Consider the following 22,423-nt stretch of genomic DNA (forward strand, 5'->3'; position numbering starts at 1 on the left):
ATGTCGTCTAAATAGGCCATACAGTGGGGTAGAGGTTGAACAATGAAATCCATGAAACGTTGAAAAGTAGCCGAAGCATTTTTTAAACCCATGCACATCACTTTAAATTGATGCAACCCCAAAGGTGAAATCATGGCAGTGTACTTTTTACTTTCTTCGTCGAGTGGGATCTGCCAGTAACCCTTGGAAAAGTCTAATTTAGAAAAATAGTTTGAACCTCCAAGACGGTGAAGTAGATTTTCTATTTTTGGAATAGGGTAGCGATCGGGGACAGTTTGCCTGTTTAAATTGCGTAGATCACAGCATAATCTGTAAGGATCAGCGCTACCAGCTGGTTTAGCAACGAGGTGAAGTGCACTGCTATAGTTTGATTCACTTACCTCCAGTATTCCATCTGTAATCCATTTGTTGATTTCTGACTTCACCCAATTGTACTTTTCCGGCGGTAGCGGTCGATACTTCGCAAAGCATGGATATCCCGACGTCACAATTTTGTGCTTCACCGAAACGCGTGCGGCATATTCAGCGGTTCGTGGTGCTGTCAGCTCGGGGAACTTGTCCAATATTGCTGAAAACTCGTTGTACTTTGTCAGTGATATAGGTGCGATACTAGCTTGTTTGCGTAAATGTTGCAGTGCGTGACGCTGTTTCGTGGTTTCATCAATAATGCATTTATTCTTCTGGTTAATTGACAAATTGAAATGCTGTAAAAAATCTAGACCAATAATATTTTGTTTTACATCGGCGATTATAAATGTCCAAGTCTTTATTTGATCGTACCCAATTTTGATGTCCATGGTACGTCTGCCGTAAGTCGGTATTTTAGTATTATTGGCAGCATACAAGATGTCGTTGGAAAATGAAATAGAATTTTTTTCTAATCGAGTAGGTTGAACGCAGCTCACAGCAGCACCGGTGTCGCAAAGAAATAGCTGTTGGGAATTTAGATCTTCAAGAAATAGCATGTTGTTATTGAAACCTGGCCCTAAGTGTGATATACCTACCTTAGGGCCGACACCTCGTTTTTTGGCTTCTGTCTGTTATTTTGCGTTGAATGAGGGTTGTTAGGCCGTGCTGTGTTCCATGAGCATGGCCATTGACACTTAAAGGCGGCGTGGCCAAACCTTTGATGATAAAAGCAAGTAGGTTGTTGTCTTTGGGGAACGTTGGATCTGGGCGTCTGAAATGATGTGCGATATCGGTTTGGGAAGGAATTAACAGGTTGACGGCTTCGGTCAGACTGAAGATTCGACACACTTGCCGATAAGTGTTCCATTTGATGTTGTAAGCGATCAATCTGTTGCATTAGTTGGGCATTGGGATTTTGTTCTGTAGTATGCTGCACTGCGTTTACTGTGGCATGGGAAACGTTTGTTAGTTTTGACATTTGATCGGCAGCTTTTGCTAATTCGTTTAATGACATTTCGAGGTTGCCAGCCAAAACAAGTTTGATTTGATTCGGGAGTTTATTTACAAACAATTCCCGAATTAATTCCGTCGATGCGACATTTTGAGGAAGTTTTGCTCGCATCTCGGCCAGCACTTCGGAGGGCAGTCGATCGCCGATTTCAGACAGTGACATGACGTCAGCGATACGTTCGTTCAACGTCGGTTCGAAACGCTGAAGTAAGCGTTCCTTTAATTTATCATAGTCTGCCCCGGCGCTGAATAAGTCTTGTATGTTTACAATAATATCGTAAGGCAGACACGATACAAGTTTGTCTGTTTTCAGACGTTGGCAATCAATCTGATAAGTGATGAATCTATTTTCTAAGATGGTGAACCACAACTTAGGGGTATCTTTCCAAAAGGTGTCGCAAAACTTTTCGCCAGGAGAGATTTTAATTTGAGTAGAGGGTTCGCGATATTCGCTTTCGGGTCGAGATTTTCTTGGGGCCATAATAGATTATACAAGGCTAAAACTACAATTAAATTGTGAGATCTACAACAAGAGATATTGCTGCGATCGTAATACAAAAATAAGGAATACAAGTACTTACCAATATTCTGACGTTTTCTTTTGTAAAACCTACTGACGTGCGGGGTCACCAATGTGGTAGCATTTTATTATTATTATATTTAAGTATAAGTTTAAGTATGAGAATGGTTTGTTTATAAATTGAATTAAGATGAAGGCTGTCTAACTGCCTGATGAAATTTCTATTTATCTAATTTAGCTAGTTTGGCTATCTGACTCCATTATCTAATTTCCACACAATTTTTATTCGAATTATAATTTTAAGTTATCATAAGGTGTTCGTATAATGTTGTAGGTCTATAACACAATTTGAATTTAAACAGTACAGAATAATGAAATTACAGGATAGTGAAACATTATCACGAGTTATTACATTTTAATTAAACAATCAATTTAATGTTTTTCTGAGAACTGAACTGGTCTAACTGAGCTCTCGCCAAATGCAAACAAGTCATTTTATAATCATCAGTTCCCTTTTTCTTATTGACTTCGGGAGCAGATTAAATGGAAAATTACAATTCTTTAGGAAATTACGCATGGTTTGAAATGGTTCATTTTAGTTAAAGAAAGGGAATTTATATGATGAAATATTGGATCGCTACAATACCACCAAAGTCGTCCCAGAGCAGTGAAATATGGAGTTTCGCCTGTGGTGGCGCTGCGGAGCAGTCGTTTTATTAAATTACGCCCTAACCAGTTGAGCTACGAGGTTAAGATTAAAAAGTTCGCTAAGTGTAATTCTGCGCTAGGAAATGCTTTAAAAAGTTACTATACTTGGATCCAACCTGTCAGGGGCACTTTAACTTTGCACAAGCGACAACTGTTAATATAGCCTAATTTTTGATTTGCAAAAATCTTGCAATATTCTATCCTTTTCAAAAATTTTTTAATTAATGGAGCGCTGACACTTGTGTTATTAGAATTCTTATGGATTGTGGAATTGTTGAAGAAGCTTCAGCTTATGTCGATGAAAACGTAGTAGTCAATGTTGACAAACTTAACAAGCAAGTGATCTTTGAAGGATCCAAAGATATTGTCGCTCCAGCTTCGGTTGCTATTCGAAGTAGCCTGAAGGTATGCTGGTCATTTATCCAAACTTGCTACATTGTGATTGTTTATGGCGTTTCTTGGTGTGAGTATTTCGACACTAGATAGCAGCTACGCATTATGCAGCACTGTGAACAAATGGTAGAACTCTTGTTCGTAGAGTTATACTGGTTTCGCAGCAATCAGGAATCAAGGTCCTTCCAGACAGTGTCGCAAATTGCTTTGTAGTATTTTGCTGCAAAGTAGTAACTAAGATTTTTCTGGCGTATTTAATATCCTAAAACAAGTTTGTTACTCATTTGCTAGACGAAGTTGTAATAGTGAGTCGATGTTGCATACCAACTTGTAAACAATACAATGACGTGCGTTAAGTGTTTAGATATTAATTGTATTTTGTTTGAGAATTATTAAAATAAAGTTCAACCAGCCTCATGTTTAAAAAGAATATATATTTCGCTACATAATGAGCGAAATATAAAAACAACAATTCGGTATCAATTGCAAACATCTGTATGCATTACATTATTAGATCAGTCGCTACTACTATCAACCGGGCAGAAATTTTCAAGAGATTTATAGACGACATAATGTTTATATCATTCGGTGCAGATTTGACAAACGACATTCAAGAAAAATTAAGGCAAGTCTTTGAAAATTGGGATTTAAAGCTACAGTTCAGGGTGGTCTCAACAGAAAAAGATGGCACAGGAGTAGAATTTTTAGATGTCCATCATATTATTGACCAGAAAGCCCCAGCAAAATTCTTTACAACCAATTTTGTGAAACCTACTGCAATTAACTCAAAATTTTTACACGGAAGTTCTCATCATCCCACACATGTTTTCAAGTCAATCATCTATGGAGAGGCAATTCGCATGCGCCGACTTAATGAACGTGAGGATTATTACCTGGCCAGTTTGGAAAAACTCTATAAAAAATGCATAGACTCGGGTTTCAACAAAACTATCACGAAAGAAATGATCACCTTGGCAAAAACATGGAAATCGCGTCTTGGACCTAGCATTACTAAACGAAATCAAAATTTTAAAAAAATTATTTGGGCCACTTCTTTTCCACACCTTTTGAAAGTTACCACCAAGGAAGCAAAACTAAAACCCAATGCAGCAGTCGTTTTTAAACGCCCAGCAACACTTGCAAACCACTTAACGAACTATAAATCTATTTCCCTAAGCACAAATCTTAAACCTGAAACAGGGACATCGCAACCTTGTGGACAATGTGCACTTTGCGGGAACAGAAAAAATCATCAAACGAGTATGGTGCCTTCTACCACATTTCTAACTGCATGCTCTGGAAAAAAAATTAACCTGAAACAAAACTTAACCTGCAAAAATTTTGGAATTTACGTCGCAACTTGCAGGATCTGCAAAAATCAGTACGTTGGCCAAACAAAAAAACCCTTTTCCGTAAGATGGACAGGTCACCGACACAACTGGAACAGCTTTGATTGCAAGGACAATTCAGATAAAGCAGCCTTACTAAAACATTTTCACCGATTTCACCCCAATATTATCAAGAATAAACCCACCCTTCCAGATTGTTTCGAAGTTATTTTCGTTGAAGAACCTAAACCTTCCATTCTTGATAGCCGAGAAAACTTTTGGTTTCATATTTTAAATGCAAACATTAACATTAAAAAAATGTTCTTACCCAAAATCAGATAGAATGTTTTTAGAAATGATAATAGGCTTCACTGTAATTTCAATGGTTACTGTTTTCTACGGTTTTAAATTATCCACTGTTACTACTATTTCTTGTAATTCACGCTTGTTTTGAATGAACCGAACCCCTCCCAAATGTTCACTTCGCCTTTATAATGTATGACCTTTATAATTTGCATAAATATGTTTCATTATTACTGCTCGCAGACTATTTTCGCAAACAAATTTGTTCCTTGGCAACCACATCAACAATTTCAATTGATTTTTCATTTTACAAACTGAACTGCCGTTTTTGAATGATTTGCATTTCTTGATACTACTTTACTTTACCTATTGATAGCTCTTAGAGTAAACTGCCATTTACCGACAAGAGAAGATTTGCCAAATCCATTCTTGGTTTTTATTCTTCACTTTAAACATTGGTTTTTATATCCCATGACGTAAACAATTTTCCTTATATGTAAATATTGAAGAAATTTTGCTCATCATTTTAATTTTGATTATAGAGGCTTACAGCATAGTTTCCCTTTATGCAGCAGTCATTGCAGTAATTTGTTTGTTTGTTTGCAGAACTGAAGATGCTCATTATGTAGCGAAATATATATTCATTTTAAACATGAGGCTGGTTGAACTTTATTTTAATAATTCTCAAACAAAATTTTCGATGTGATCAAGTCAACCGCTTCTTGCTGACGGCGTGCCAGGGTTAGGTCTCGGTGTCTCAGAAGACATTCACTTTATCGATATTAATTGTATTACCTGTCTTATTAAACGTTACATTTTCTTCAAGTCATTGTTCTTCCTTTATTCTAAACATTTGGGTTTTTCTAATTTTCTCCAAACTGCGCAGTAAAGGGCGTCGTGGTCTTGTCAGTTTACCTACATCTGTGGCTTTATTGTGATCATTTTATTGTTGCAGCGAGTTCAAGATTGTGATATGTCTTTCCTCCATGTCATTCAGAAGCAATTTTTGCAATGCTCATTGCAGTCAAAAGATTCCAAAGATCAAATTGACATTGTGGATTATCTTCGAAGCAAGTTGAAAGAAGCTCAAATAAAAGGTGAAACATGCTTCAAGAATTTTAATATTGTTTGCTGACTTGGGAGTGCTTATGTGCTCGACGAACGGAATAACGGAGCTTGATTCATTTCAATACACTTTACGTCACAAAATATTTTGTTGTATTCAGCACTTTCGAATAACCGGCACATCTGTCAGAAATTTTTAAAACAAACCGAATTCTTTATCTAAATTTTATGTTCTGTATTAGAAACTTTGCGAAACTACTGTACATTGGAATGGATTTTTATTTTTGGAAAAAGGAGAACGTTGCTTTTTGACATCCTTTTGGGACAAGTCTCAAAATAATGCTTCGCGTGTTTTTGTTTTATTCTTTAACCGATAGCTCTTCAAATATGTATGTAAGCTTTATAATTTCATACAGTTTGCTTGACACTGAAGGAAGACATGTTGAGATTAGTATACTCTAATCACAAAAGAATGGAACTTAAACAAGCGAAAGAAACGATCAGAGACTTGATTAAGTGTGACCTAGTTTCCTGCCAAAGCAACTTTGATGATCTGATGCAAGAAGATGAATGGAAAGAACTGAAGACTAAAGTGGAATCTTCTGGAACTCTTCTTATATTCAAAAATGTAATAATTATTTTGTTTTAGTAATTTTGCTCCTGACAAACTTGCTTACCACTGTTGGGCACAAAACTTTTAACATTGTTGATTACCTATTACCTTGGTTGACCTAAAACTTGTTTGAGACTTTGAGAGTGTTGATTCAAAAAGTGCATCACATTAGTATCATGCTTACATGCATTTTGGTACGACTCTACGAATTATTGAATCTCGATTCTCCTTTCAACATTTCAAGCATTGTCCTAAAATCAGTAAACTTCTACTCACATAACATGGTAGTTTCATTTCACTTCCATATTTTGTGCAATCTGAAAGGATTTTCTGTGCCAACCTATGTAGTATTTTTTGACTTTGGACCCTTCTGGATCTAAAGTGGTTAGTATTTGAAGTCTACAGTCTGTGAAAGACTAGGTCCAACGTAATTTTTTTTAATTATTATTTCAATACAGTAGTTCTTTATCTTCAGCCAAAGACTGCCGAAATTCAATTGGTGGGTCTTCCACAAAGCTTTAAAAGAGAACTAAAGCGCATTAAAGCTTTCTTCGAAGACAACGTTGAAGTTGAAAAGCGAGTAGATCTTCCGTATCCAGAAACAATGTTTATATGCTCATTTCCAACTGAAATTAATGCAAATGAACATCTCAACAAAACTGAATGGTATGAGGAACCTGGAGGTATCCATGTGAAAGGAAAAGCATGTCATGTCCGCAAAGGTGATTGTGTAGTTTATTTGTCATGGAGCTATTGTCCTTTAACTAAAACAGTTAGTAATGTTTGGCTAACGAAACGGTCATGAAAGGTTAAATGTCCAAACAAACGTATTAGCAGCACTTGACGTCTATTCCTTTCATATTGTGTTCATTCTTTAGCCGAAAATTGGATTGAAGAGATTTCTCATGTCATTAAAACAAGCACAAAAACGCTCTCTGTTCCTGGAGCAGCCGACTTCTTTCGAGGAAAAGGCGGTGATCAGTTTTTGAAAATAACATCTAAAGATACCCAGTGCGTTATACAACTTGATTCGGTGGAGTCCGAGGAATGGAACGAAGCTGCAAATGTGAGCATTTGGTCAAAGATTGCTGTTAACTCGTTATACTTGTCAAGCTTTTCCTTACCAAATATTTGTCGATGTCAATAGTATTCACCTACACGTATAATATGTCATAGTCTGCTTACGACATACTTCATTATTTGTTCTCGTCATGTAGGATTTATGCGGGATATTTTACAGCATGGGTAGGCTACACATTGATAAATCAACAGATAAAACAAGCAACGTCACGGCATTTAACATAATATACAACAATAAGCTAAAAATTGCAAATAGTTTCAGTCATGTAACATGTTACCCCATATCAAGCATCTGAACAAATAATTACTACAAATGAAATACCAAATCCACAAGAGTAAACTAAACATGGCAAAGGATTTAAGTTACATAACATGACAGTTTGAGAACACGAGGAAAACACATCGCCAGGCAAGTAAATACGATGTCTTTTTCATGAAATTATCATGTGATGTGTTTACCCCGTATAATCAAATCGTCATGCGAAATGCCTTAAATCCTTTGCCATGTTTAGTACCCTCTTGTGCATTTTGTGTTTCATTTGTAGTAATTCAGTTGTTCAGATGTTTGATAAAAGCCAACATGTGATGTAGCCGAAAACGTTTGTAAATTTTTGTTTATTGTTGTATATTATGTTAAATGCCGCGTCGTTGCTTGGTTTTATCTGTTTGTTATTGACAAAGTTAACTCTTTACTAAAATTAAGTTAATAAATAATGCAGAATTGAAAGCTGACCTGACCTCTTAAATAGAAGCATAAACCAATCTATTTTTTGATATGTTTGTTTTTGGGGATTTTCAAGTGTAACTTCTTACTTTAGGACTCGATGAGCGAATCTCTCGTTTTGAAAAAGATGGAAAGGGAATATGTTGTTATTCTAGATGATGAAGTAACAATTCAAGAGCAAGCCGGTACTGGATGGTTTAAATCAGGCGTCAAGGTAGTATTTGAGTTCTAGATTTTTGAATATTATTATTCTATCCTGCAACTTAACCTCACAGTGGTGATGCACTTGCAAAACACGTATTTTACTATTTTTTTACACTTTTCAAAGGAAGTTTTTCTTTCGTATGAGACAGGATTGTTCAGATTTTATGGCAGGTAATGGGAAGCCAGGTTAGTGTAGCTTCATCAAGTGTTGCTATACCGTATATTCCATTTAATGCCTTGTAAATGGAACATTCAGCAGCGACATGGTCAGCAGTTTGTTTCTCCGTGCCGCATTCGCAGTCCAATAAAGGAACCAAACCCCACTTGTGCATATTGGAATGGAAGCGGCTGATTGTTGTTGGAATTCTATTTATCTGGACCCAAGTTGGCCGGGGCAGGTCCATACCGGGTGGGGGGTGCGCGATTGGGTGAGATATATACCACCAAATCGGATTGTGGAACGAAAAACTTCATGTTTCTCATTTTGTACGTGATTGTTCGAACCATGATACCTTGTTATAATCATTTACATTGTTTCAGGCAATCGGAAGTTTCTTAGGAATTTCCGAAAGTCCTCCTACACCAAAACAAGATTCTTCAGTGGATGTCTCCGTCATCAATGGCGACATCTTGCAATCTGATTGTGATGTGATTGTCAATACCACTGGCAATGATTACAATTTGAAAAGTAATGTAACTTAGAACTAAAAGGAGCTATTTTACTTACTCAGTTTTTTTTATAAATCAGTTGCTCTGCGCTGACACTGTCCGCTTTTGTAAAACGCCAAGAGCAATGCACGTCTACGATGAATACAGCATCACATAAAAACATATTAGTATTGATTTAATATTAACGAAAACATTCTTCTTTCGTGCGAGATAGCATTATTCAGATTTCCGGGCATGTGATGAAAATTCTGCGCGAACTGAATGACCAAGCAATTTAATGGCTGCTCGACACTTACCCAAACATCTAGCCCGACTCACCGCCACTGCTCAAGGGTGATAAAAGGCAGAGCCTTCCAACTCTTTGGCATGGCAAATATCAATGAATGAAATGTAGAAGAAGAACCTGATGATGATGGTGCAGCCTCGTAGAATATTATAAATTTGAGATATACTATACAATAATACATAGTAGCCTAATTACAATTTAATTCAGTTTTTGAAAAGACTAAAATTGATTGGTTGCTTGGTTGTCGGACATAATGTCGGACATGTCGAAATTTTTACCGTTGGAGTCGGACATACTTGCAGAGACTATGAATCACTGACGCAATCTCGGTTTACCGAGATTGACAAAGTGAACTTGCCGATTGTCGAAGTGTTGTTGTCTGTGAATTTTTCCATCTACTAGGTGCTGGTGGATAGAAATCTGTCCTTGAAGTGCATTGCTCAAGCGCATATCCCCATGCAGAGCCTGCAGCGCTGATTGATCTGGTATTTTTAGGCTGCACTAGGCTGCACCGGGTGAAGAATAGCTGACTTATTCGAACCATTAGCTGTGTTGTGTATCTCAATGATCTTCGCACCTGTAAGGCTAAAGCTGTTTGAAAGACCTTGTTAGTAAGGACTCGTCAGTGCTTCGTTCCACATTTACCTGGAAATAAATAACAAAAACACATCAACAAGTGTGGGTTGGTTTTACGTGGACAAGATGAATATGTCAAGTCATACATTGAGTGAAATCATTCCTACAGGCACGCTTCAGAGATTAGGCGCGCCAAACTCATCATTCTTCTTGTCATTATTATTGAAATCGGGCTATGGTACGTTAATCCACAAAAGTGGAGATTTCTCGGAGTTAAGGTTTCCATTGCAATTGCCTAAATGGTCACCCACCACTGCTTAGCTTTCTTAGAATATGAAACTTACCGTTTTTGTAATGCAATCTGACGTAGGTTAATAGGATGGTTTTTTGAAATTGATATTTTAAATTTGATATTTATATTTAATATAGGTATTGATTGATAAATTAAAATTTTATCAAGACAGCAATTTAATGACAAAACCATAAAATTAATAATGCTTTGATTTCTTTACAGTGAGCAAGCTGTCAGCCAAGCTCATTGCCAAGGCTGGAAAAGTGATGGAGGAGGAGTGCAAGTCCAAACCTATTTACGAGAGAAAAGACATTTACAGAGTGACCACTGCTCCAAACTTGCCCTTCCGCAATGTCATCCATCTTGTGAGTCCTAACAGCGCTGATGAGATAACAACTCACCTTTGCGACGTTTTTCTTCTGGTGGAAGATAAACTCAAGTTGTCATCAGTGGCAATTCCTGCTATTGGAACTGGTAAGAATTCTATGGCAACATAAAATTTGCTGAAGGTATATTGCATCTATTCAATCATTCATCATCCGTTCAGTCAATTTCTACTCTCGGTCACTCTATAAATCTTCTCCTTCCACAACTCTCGATTCCTCGCAACCTCCTTGAGCTCTTCCATGCCCATCCTGCTGCCATTCGTCACTGTATTGAGCCATCTCGTTTTGAAACGACCCTTTCCTCTTCCTCTGCTGACAAAACCAAGCATGATGTCTTTATCTAGTGATTTACTTCTCTTTATATGGCGAAATGTGTGGCCTTCTCTTTATGAGGCCTATAGTTTCTGCTTGACTATTCTGGCATCTAGGGATATGTCCGGTTTAGTTTGTGTAAATCGGTTTATTTCCCAGTCACCAAAGGTTCGTGGGGCCCACTTGGGCTGCATATGGGTTACCCACATTGTATTGCGTGGGCCCCAGTACCTATGTGTCCACGGTTTGCAGAAATGTCCCAAGTGGGCAGCCCACCTACGTCTAATGGGTGAGCAGCCCACCATAAAACCATTGTTAAAATGTAAACCGCCGTCGCATTGTATCGTTGTATATATTCAATTTTTATGATTATTGCACTTTAATATAGCATAATGGACCGGTGCGAACGTATACTTTCTAATTTTTCATCATGGTGGGTAGCCCACTTCATGCCCACAGAAAGCCCAGAAAGTTTATTTCAAGAAATGAAAATAAATTCCCAGATACATTTTCATGATAAGTTATGATAACATTATTAAGATAAATTCAATAAAAGATGTCGGGAATCGGTTGTAAAGAAAAAAATATGAAGTAGGCCGCGCACTTGGGGCCTAATCGGAAACATCAGATAAACCCACCTTAAGCCCACTTAGACCACGAATGCCCATGGAAATCCCACGTGGGCCCCACGAACCCTTGCTGACTGGGTTTGTAGCTTTTGCTCTCTAAGGAACACGCAGCATCCTTCTCCACTGATGAATCTAATGCAAAGTGCAAATAGCCTACCCGTAAACTACATATTCTTCTTTGTTTAACCTAAGCTTCATTTGACAGTCTGAAGGGCTCTGTCTTTTACCATCATTGACACTTTGACATTAACTAGACTTAAGTACAATAGTACATGACTGTATCAAAAAATTATCATGTTGCTTTGCCAATAAGTTCATTTATGCCCCTACCTTGCATATCTAGATCAATTTGTAATCTGCAATTTTTATGGTGTTTGTTAAACGGCAAGGTACACTGTAGTAGTGCTACTGCACTAGGTCTGATATCTTCACATGGATGCTATTTTACTTAAAAGCTGTATCATGTTCTACTGATAAAAGAGTGACTACGATTGTAGCTTTGCGGTAGAATTATAAGATGCTCAACAAGTTGTTCTACCTTGTTTCTTGGCCACGTTTCTCTAGAAAACAAATAGGCTGTATGTTACTGTACACTGACATTTCTAATACCCTGATTAATCTGTACATAGTTGTGGTATTGCAGGGATTTTCATCTGTGATACAGACTTTCCAGAAACCTTTGATATTATTAATCTAAGTATCAGCCGCTTTGGCCCTTTTATAGCCTACGCTATTTTATTATAACAGAAAAACCACTTAAAAAAGAAAAAACGGCCTGTCATTTTAGCTTTTATTGTATTGATACAGGACAAATCGGTTTGTCAAGCTTGGAAGTGGCAAAAAGCATCCGTAAAGCTACAGACGCTTTCAAGAAGACCGATCCAGTGCATTTGCAGAGGATTGATGTGGTTGTGTTTGAAAAAAGAATGGTTTTTGACTTCAAAAAAGCTCTATTAGGGCCATCTCCTCCGTCTAAGTCAAAGAAATCCAAGTCCATCATATCAGCCGTTGACCCACAAACTCCTCGTTCTCAACCAGCAGGCCCTATTCAAGTCACAGTCACACGTGGCGACATATTAGCTTCCACGTGTGAGGTTATGATCAATACAACTGGCTCTGATTTCAACATTACGGGTAAGCCGTAATTGATTTTTTATTTTCATCAGTAAAGGAAAGAACAAGTTGAGTAAGGGAGTCCTTGCTCTAGCAACAACATTTTTCAAATTATTATTTTACATTTAAAGCGTGCGACCGCAAGTGTGTAAAAAGCATGGATTCAAAATAGTTAGATTTAGAAAATGAAAAGGAAACTTTTTATTTGATTTTATTTCAAGCATTGTCTAAATTTAGTATTTTATTTTTGAATTTTGCAGCCAGTCAGTTGTCCAAGATGCTGGTGCAAAAAGCAGGACCAGAAATCGGAACTGAAACACCACTTCACCAAGCCGACATTTATAGAGTGACATCTGGAGGAAAGACTAAGTTTCACAACATCGTTCATTTTGTGACACCAAGTACTGCCGAAAGCATATCCAGTGGATTAGAACGTGTCCTCACTTTGGTAGATGCGACATTAAAGAAATCATCTTTGGCCATTCCTGCAATCGGGACAGGTAGATAGACTTATGTCTATTCATCAGTTGATTTGTTATTTGAAGGAACGCTTATTTTCCAAATGAAAAAGAATTTATTACAGTTCACAATTCTGAAAGACTGTAGGGGTTTCGAGTCATTACTTTATTTCTTGTCACCGTTGATCGCAATGTAAAATTTCCCTTTGGAGAAAGAAACTCACTCCTTTTAAATAATTGGGTATGCTTAATGCTGTTGGATGTAGAGCAGTTCTGGGAGTGCTCATTTCAACTGCACACACACCAAGCATTGAACCAACGAGACTTGACTTTGCTTTGTGGCTTAGTCACAAAATCCAGTCTTTCGATTTAGCTAACGGTGCTTGATGAAACAGTTGCTTGCTATCCCTCTTCAAAAAAAAAAAGCAACAACAAGAATAAGAGATGGGTGACCGGCCTCAAAACCTTAAAATGTCAACTTAGAGTTAGGTTATGATAAATATTTCTCGATTGTAGCTATTTGCGGTCCGCAACTGGTGAGCCGTTGAAACATTCCTCGTGTTTGGTAAAAGAACTAAAGTTATCTAGAGTTCTTTGATTACATATTAATCGTCTCGTTAATTAATCTTTTCTCACTTGTAATTGATAATTTATTTCAATACGTGAAGTCAAAAAAAAAACTTCATTTTTTTCAAATTTCACTTTTTGTGCTTTTCCGATTCCTTTCAGTGTTTTTATGATACCTGAAAAAGGTCTACATTTTTCAGGCATAGTAAACATGCAAAATACCCTCCTCAATATTTCCATTGATTTTAAGAAAGGCCCAACTCCAGCAACTAGGCTTCAACTTTTCCATACTTTCTCCACATAATCTTCCTCGAGTGACATTTTCAGGCATAATATTTGTTAATGATATGTTGAAGCATACAATAATCATCGACATTCCACCACGAAAGTAAATGATCAAAATAATTAAAACGCATTTTTCTCAAAAACACCTCTGCGGGAATTGGACCTTCTTGAATTCATGTAATTATTTTTTACTGTGTTTCGCAACAAAAAAACTAAAGGATCTCATTCATACAGCGACGTCAGTTCATACTTGTCAATAATTATTGTGCTGCAACATGCTTCCTTGTGTCGATGTGTTAAATCTCATAAAAAAATTATGCCGTTGTTGGTGATTGAAATACGTATTTTTGATTTTGAAATCAACCTATTACTTGCTACTTTACCCAAAAGAAATGGCAGAAATTGCGTGATTAATTACATGTTAAAAGTTATGCAATTCATAGTGCATTTTCAATTTTAGTCTTAATGAACACTAACTTCTGGTTAACATGATTCTAGGTAATGCAAATCTTGGCATTCCAAACGTTGCTAAAGCAATGCAAACAGCAATTGACAAATTCTTGTCTAAGAAACCCAAGTTTTTATATCGAATTGAAGTGGTGATTTTTGACCAAAAGATGCTGTCCGTATTTCAAAACCACATTTCCCCCAAAGTTCAATCTGTGCCAACGGTAGCAGCCTCGCCTCCTACGAAAAATGAAACGTCGAACGAAGACGACAACAAAGGATCTTCCAGCAACAAAACGCCCGAATCCAAAAAATCCAGATCTGGATATTTTCCTAAAACGGATGAATCTGACACCAGACATTCAGTTGTGCTGTTTTTCACTTCGAACAACAAATCCAGCATGACCAAGGTAGGATGTTTCATATTTTTACCTTTTTTGATTTTCAAATAGCCTGGGGTGTGATGTGGGGTTTGGGTAAAAACCCGACACCTAATGACGATATGACATCATAAAAATGTGGAACATGGCCCCAAATAGTCTAATTTTCACGTATTTTGAAAATTATTTAGGCCTGGAAAGCTGTTCGTGACAAAGCTGAGGACAAATGTGCCAAAAAGGTAATTGAAAATGACATTTTGGAAAGTTTGGACAAGGATGATTGGGACGACATTATGGCGTTGGAAAGGGAATTCAATGTCACCATAAGGCCACCAGATGAAGACGATCCGTGAGTATTTTGCGCCGTTTTATTCTGCACCATAGTGTTGCTGTCGAGCAAATGTATAAAAAGGAATAAGTGGTTTTTAAAGAGAAAACTGGAATTCGTTCTACGCTTCTTTTAAAATGTTAACTCGTAGATTTACTATTTCTTGTTTCTCTGATTTTGAAAATGACGTTGCAGTCAAAACAAAGTGATGTGGTTTCAGTAACCTTTGAAAATGAAATTTTGTACAACTATGTTACGTGTTGTTTCCTAAGTCCGATGATGAAATAAGAAGTTGTATTCTCAGAATTGAAAAATAGAAATAATCAATCGCGTTCTTGTTCAACAGTTGAAAATAGCTTTTCGTGTCTTGTAATTACGATGAAAACAATAAGAAAACAGGATACGTCATGAAAAGGTGTTGCCACATATTTTTACGTTTCCAGACAAAATAGTACAAAACAAACATTGCATAAAACTTTCAGTAATCTATTTCAGAGTGACCAACAAGTTTTTCATTCTTGGTTTGAAAAAAAAAGTGATTGATGCTTACACGTACGCTTTGACTCTTTTGCAAAAGTTCCACAAAGCTGTAACATGCCAGGAGTTCATCAACTGGAAGTATGAGGACGAGCAAACAAAATCTTGGGAAAACTTTTCACTTTTGACCAATTTGGAGATAGAGAATTCTTACAAGGCAAGTTGTGTATACCTCAGCAGTAGTGGATCTAAAAAAAAATAGAACAGGACATCAGTCCTCTTAACGCAAAAATAGCATCAGAACATGGCAGTGTGACAGTTAAGTTTCAAAGAATAAAATATCTTGGTTTGGAATCTCGGAGAAAATTTAGACAATTTACTTTTTCTTGATTTGGTCGCACATTCTCAATAATGTTTTTTTTTTTTCAAGACGCTCATGTCGTATAAAGTAGACTCAAGATTAATCTAACATAAGGCTTTATTCACTTAAAACGAAACATCTGAAAACATAAAGTACAATACAATAAGATACTCTCACGTATAGCTTACACCAAACCACAACTATCTTCACAGCTGACAACACTAACTGAAAGAGCGTCTACAACAAAAGAGAGAGAAACTAAATTAGGACGTTTGCTTTTAGCAGAAGTCGTGAACAGCAAACGGCAAGGAAAGGAGTTAATGCTCAAGGCAGAAACTGTAACAAGAGTTGTTCCTCTCATCACATTCATCCTCCCTAAAATATTACCATAAACACTTGCAAACAGGTTTATGCACAAACAGTTCAAACGTATGGAACACATTCATAACGATCTACAGGTTTTCTTATACGCGTGGATCTCCTTGAGGTAGTCGGAGAGGAATCAACAGGAGAAGGTACATTAGATTCACATGAAACGTCAAGATCACGATCAGTATTATCACAATTATCAGGAACATCACGTGAAATTTCAGTAAGAACATCAACGTCATGTCTCTGCAATGAGTCCACCGACTCTGGCAGTTCTGCGTCCATCGAAACATTCTGCTCACATGAAGACTGCCCTATCGGTGCAATATGTCTGAGCGATACTGTTGTTTCCCTCCCTGTAGGGAATCGAATGCGGGCATAGTTTGGAGTGGCATGAACAAGCTCCACTTCCTCAACAAGCGGATCGTATTTAGTAGAGCGACTATGAGACTTCAAATACACATTGCCAAGTGTACTCAACCACGTAGGCACGGAAACACCAAAGGATGAGCGACGTTTAAATGCAAATAGCCGTTCGTGGGGTGTTTCATTTGTAGCAGTACACAACAGTGACCGAATTGAATGCAAAGCATCAGACAATACAAGTTCCCACTGCGATATGTCAAGTTTACGTGATTTCAAAGCAAGTCTTACTGCGGACCATATGATCCCATTATACCGCTTACACTGGCCATTACCAGGAGCAATGGTGCATTGTATACAGATGTGCGGCTACACGCAATTCCTCTGCTATGCAAGTAAGTGATGAGTTCACCCGAGAGGAATGCAGAGCCCTTATCGGAATGAACATAGGCAGGCATTCCAAACATAAAGAACAATTTGTTCAAACAAGAAATTACAGATTGTGCATCCGTACTGCGACAAGCAAACGCAAATGGAAAGCGTGAAAATTCATCAACAATTGTCAGTACAAATCGATTTTTAGTTGAGGATGGCAAGGGACCCTTAAAATCTAAAATTATACGTTGGAACGGTGTGTAGCTTTTATAACTTGCGCTGGAGGAGGCTTGTAAAATTTGGGTTTTACTTCGGCACACATACTACAACTTTGTACAACGTTACGAACTACATCGAGAGAATATGGTAAATTTTTCGCCCGAACAAAATGGTACAAACGAGTACCGCCAGGATGGCATAATGAATCGTGAAGTTTATACAAGGCGTTGCTATGCGTAGTGGCGCAATAAACCCGAGAAAGTGCATCGGGGGCAGCGTTACAGTGTCCAGCACGGTATGCTATGTCAAAATCATATTCGCCAAGACTCATGCGCCAACGCAAAATTTTGTCATTCTTGATTTTACTATAGTTCTTTGAATTGTACATGAATGTTACTGACCTTTGATCCGTAATTATGGTAAAATGTCTACCTGCCAGGAAATACGACCATTTCCGTACAGCCTCCACAATGGCTAAGGCCTCCTTTTCAACACTGGACTGATGACGTTCATTCTTATTGAGCATTCTTGAGAAGGCCACAGGGCGACCTTGGTTTAGGGTTGCTGAGATAGCATTGTCTGAGGCATCAGTTTCTAGCACAAAAGGAAGCTGCTCATCAATAACTCCAAGTGCAGCTGCTGAGCGATCCTCTTTTAATGCCTTGATTGCTTGCAGTGCTTCGTCGTCTAGTGGAAACCTTCGTGCCGCAACTAAAGGTTTAATTTTCTCGGAGTACCCCTGTACCCATTGCGCATAGTAGGCGAACATTCCCACCATGCGCTGGAGCTGTTTCGGGCTTGTTGAGATTGGCATGTCAAGGACAGGTGTAACACGGTCAGGGTCGAGTTTCATTGCTCCATGTGATATGCAGTACCCCAACAATGTTATGGTCTCTGTACCATAAACACATTTGTCTTCATTTAAGGTTAACCTACATTCTTTGGCTGCATCCAAAAACGTCTTCAAATTTTCGTCGTGTTCCTCGCGCGTATTGCCACATGCGGTGACGTCATCGAGGTAAGCGTAGGTTCCTTTACATTTGTATGTGGAAATAATATCGCTTGGAAGTCCCCCGTTGTAAACAGGGTACTGCATTTTTCAGTCTGAATGGAATCCGCTTGAACTGAAACAACCGTCCATTAGCTTTGAAAGCTGTATAATTGCGTTCTTCTGGTTGAAGAGGGATCTGATGATAGGCGCTCCGTAAATCCAAAGTGGAGAAATACTTGTACTGTGAGACATTATGGATAATACTCTGCATACTGGGAAGGGGATACGCATCCAGATGTGTAAATCTATTTACGGTCCACACACATTCGCTTTTTGTGGTTTTCGTTTTTGACAACAACCAGCTGCGCCCGCCATGGTGAAGAACTGGGTTCTATGATATCGTCCTTAAGGAGTTGAGTAACTTGACTTTCAATGATCTCCTGATCAGCTTTTGAATAGCGTCTAGATTTTGAAGCAACTGGACGACAATCCGAGGTCAAAGGTTCGAATAATTGCACTGGTTTGACCGCTCTTAACGCATCCAGAACACCTAAGTGTAAAGAGTTATCAGGTCCCCCAAAGTTTAAATTGACACTACGGTGTTGTTTTAGGAACTCACATCCCAAAGCAAACCATCCATCACTGAGAATTCGATATCTCGATAGCTCCGATCTAATAGATCCACTGAGGCAGAACAAGACCCAAAAGTATTGACAGATGCGCCTTCAACTGCCAAGTCAATTTTCTCCGTGTTTCTTTTGACAACAGTAAGTTTAGCGAGGCGAGCAAAGTTCATCTTGATGTGGTTACGGGTAGCACTTGTGTCGATGAGCCCTCTTCCAGAAACACCATTGATTGTGACAGCGACATTAACTTTGTCGTCATCAGAATTTTGCATAGGACACAAGACAGCAAGATTTGTTGACTCGTCACAAGCAGCTGTTGTAAGTTTCGGCGTTTCCTTGGAACCCCTCTTCATTCGACAAACTTTAGCGAAATGCCCCTTCTTTTGGCAGTTAAAACAAATGCAATCTTTCGCTGGACAGTTTGCCCGAGAGTGCCGCTTAGCACCACAAAAGAAACACATCTCTAGCTTTATGGCAGCACATTCACTTTTATAAGGCGTCCTTGCGGCAGAAACGTTTTCAGCAAGAGGGCAAGCGATAACATTCTGAGCATCCGGTGTATGGTACGACTCGGCATTTAACCGGGCATCGTTAAGTGCTCGAGCTTTGTCGAATGCTTGCTGAAGTTGCAGCACATTGTCTTCCAGCAGTCTCTGACGAATATACGCAGAGTTAATTCCAGCAATAAAAGCATCTCGAACGGCTGCTTCTTTGTTTTCCTTAAGACTAACGGCTTTAAAATTGCAGTCGGTACTAAGTTTCTGCAGCCTTTGAAAAAAATCTTCGAGAAGCTCACCCAGCTTTTGTCGACATGTATTAAGCTTGTGTCTAGCGAAGACCTCGTTTACCGGCTTCAGATACATCCCTTCAAGACGTGCCAGGACATCGTCATAGGTTGTGGCTTCACTGATGAGCGAGTACACGGAAGTATTTGAAGGTTGATCAGAACCAGTGACGTTCGGTGGCTTAAACCGTTGGGAAAGCAACTTGTAAATATGCTGCAGCAAGGTAGTAGGCCTAGGCACGAAGGGCGTAACCGTCGGGCGAAGCCCGAAGGCGTGTTGCCGAAGGCAACACTTCCAGCGGGGGGTCTGGGGGGCCTCCCCCAGAAATTTTTGAAAAACACTTCCAATTTGGTGCGCTCTGAGAGCATTTTCAAAACAAATCAAACATAAAAATCTGTCAAATTGTGCTTCGCCTTTGTCGTGATCATACATCCATTTAATGTTTAGAAGTCATGAACAATCTTAATTTTAACGTTGCAGGACCAAAATCCAGTGTTAGACATGGAATAATAGTTGTCTAAATATTTAATTCGTCATGAATATTCATTCTGAGATATTCAGTTAGGCCTACACTACAAAAACTAACACTTAGGTCTAAACATTACAACCGCAAGCAATTTGTACAAAAAGCTGGATAAGTTTGCCTCCTGCGTATAGAAGCTTAACAAACTAAATATTGCACCCGCACCTGAACGTTCATTGGCGAAGTAACGTTACATCAACGCTGTAAAAAGGGCAAAGGCATGACTATGAAAGCTAGTAGGCTAAAATACAGTACATGGCGAGGAGACATCAAAAAACAGCAACAATTATTTCGGCATTATGATGCTTGTGTGGTGTACCGTGACGAGCACCATTCTGACGAGTTAGTCTAGCCGCTCTAGCGAATGTATGCATTGACGTCACTGGGAAAGCAAGACTCACCTGGTCTCACCATAACACATCTGATTGGCTAAGCAGCTGGTGACGTTTTGCAAAACGAGTGATGATTGGATAAAACGAAGGCGTTTTTTGACATTTTTGAATTTGGGTAAGCAACTTTGATAGTTGCTTACCTTGGAGCCTCAGTGATTGTTTCTGACAGAAGCGTTTGCGTTAATTGGCATTTATAGGCAAGACATGCGGTTTGGTGAGGATTTAGACTACTCACTAGCGTTACGAGTAATTCTAGTCACGAATACAGTAATTTTCAAGTTAAAATAGACATGATAAAAATAATAAGAAGTTAAACCTAGAATTCAGTCATTATACTTTGCATAGTTTTCGCTCAGGTAAGCACTGCTTTCCTTGCTTTCCCTCATCGATCGTCACTGATCAGAACGGCCAGTTTGTCATCGTCGGTAGCGTCGTCGATTCTCCTGACGTAGTTTTGAAAGGCAAGTTTCCAGTGTTCCCACTTCCTAGCAGCTTCAGGTGCATTTGGATCAACATCAAATTCTTTTGGCCTCAAATGCTCATTCATGTTTTTAAGTGAATAAATTGTCGTATAAAGTAGACTCAAGATTAATCTAACATAAGGCTTTATTCACTTAAAACGAAACATCTGAAAACATAATGTACAATACAATAAGATACTCTTACGTATAGCTTACACCAAACCACAACCATCTTCACAGCTGACAACACTAACTGAAAGAGCGTCTACAACAAAAGAGAGAGAAACTAAATTAGGACGTTTGCTTTTAGCAGAAGTCGTGAACAGCAAACGGCAAGGAAAGGAGTTGATGCTCAAGGCAGAAACTGTAACAAGAGTTGTTCCTCTCATCACAGCTCAGTGTTACAAAATTTGGTTAATAACCAAAATTCAGTTTTAAACCATTTTTTTCATAATCATAGGGACATATCAAATAATTAATTTTGGCAAAGCTTTGTGTAGTTTGTTTTTTTTGTAGTGAGTTTGTATTAGTCCTGAACTGGATTTTGAAAATCCGTCTGAGATGTCCACATCTCCAGAGTTTATGATTGTGTTCATTAATTATCAATGTCGCGATTTCTTTCTATCTCTTATCAGGAAAGAGACTTGGAAAGGTTCAATGACGTAGTTTAATGGAATATTACCGAAAAGCAGTCAATTAAATGGTCGAATAGTTCTACTAGTAAGATGATAAGCGAAAATTCTTGAAGGACTTTATAGAAGTTCACTCACAGCTTCTCATGCAACTCTAATTTCGATCACAATTCAAATAAGCACCAACTCTCATCTACTTGTATTCAATTACTTCAACTCTCAATCAACAATAATCTCTGCACCTATTACCAACTACTTACAACAACAATCTACAACTCATAATAATCATTTACGCAAATTACACCACTATTTATAGCAGGTTATTTGGTCTAGTAACTTCGAGAAGGCTACGTAATATTACAGAACTCATTGTTTTGTCAAGCTGCATTACATGTAAGCATCTTTGTGACGTCATACATCCTGCACCTGGCAAAACATGAGAAGCAAGCAAAATATGCTTCCAGATTTTCATGTAGAAGTAGAATGTTCTGGAAATACGTTACATAACAAAGATTTCGCAATCAAAGATCTACTGGTAAACATCCTTATGACGTCATGACAAACAACATTTGGCAATTGTAAAAAACAAAAGAATATTCCAGGTTTGTATGTTTACAGAATGTTCTGGAAATACGTTACATAATAAAGATTTCGAAATCAAAGGTCACTACAGGGCAGTAACCGATAATAACATAACGCTCAAAAATTCCACAATCAAATCAGCACGTTCGGTCAAGATACAAAGCAGCCCGTCGCGAGACCTC

The 22,423-nt window shown here is 38.2% G+C and overlaps 2 protein-coding genes across 2 annotated transcripts in view; both read left to right on the forward strand.

Annotated features, from left to right (window-relative positions):
* The window catches only part of LOC145772424 (uncharacterized), an 83,269-nt gene extending 76,884 nt beyond the window's left edge, over window positions 1-6,385 (forward strand). Inside the window, exons 16-18 of the mRNA XM_082584302.1 lie at window positions 2,899-3,052; window positions 5,627-5,768; window positions 6,153-6,385. Of these exons, the coding sequence (XP_082440428.1) occupies window positions 2,899-3,052; window positions 5,627-5,768; window positions 6,153-6,385 (529 nt within the window). The remainder of the gene's footprint in view (window positions 1-2,898; window positions 3,053-5,626; window positions 5,769-6,152) is intronic.
* The window catches only part of LOC145772704 (protein mono-ADP-ribosyltransferase PARP14-like), a 30,025-nt gene continuing 13,918 nt past the window's right edge, over window positions 6,317-22,423 (forward strand). The window contains exons 1-11 of the mRNA XM_082584578.1: window positions 6,317-6,364; window positions 6,825-7,071; window positions 7,228-7,415; window positions 8,248-8,367; window positions 8,898-9,045; window positions 10,403-10,654; window positions 12,315-12,641; window positions 12,881-13,120; window positions 14,429-14,787; window positions 14,949-15,106; window positions 15,581-15,779. Of these exons, the coding sequence (XP_082440704.1) occupies window positions 6,954-7,071; window positions 7,228-7,415; window positions 8,248-8,367; window positions 8,898-9,045; window positions 10,403-10,654; window positions 12,315-12,641; window positions 12,881-13,120; window positions 14,429-14,787; window positions 14,949-15,106; window positions 15,581-15,779 (2,109 nt within the window). The 5' untranslated portion in view covers window positions 6,317-6,364; window positions 6,825-6,953. The remainder of the gene's footprint in view (window positions 6,365-6,824; window positions 7,072-7,227; window positions 7,416-8,247; window positions 8,368-8,897; window positions 9,046-10,402; window positions 10,655-12,314; window positions 12,642-12,880; window positions 13,121-14,428; window positions 14,788-14,948; window positions 15,107-15,580; window positions 15,780-22,423) is intronic.

This window comes from Aplidium turbinatum, chromosome 6, assembly GCF_918807975.1.
Source record: "Aplidium turbinatum chromosome 6, kaAplTurb1.1, whole genome shotgun sequence".
NCBI lineage: Eukaryota > Metazoa > Chordata > Ascidiacea > Aplousobranchia > Polyclinidae > Aplidium > Aplidium turbinatum.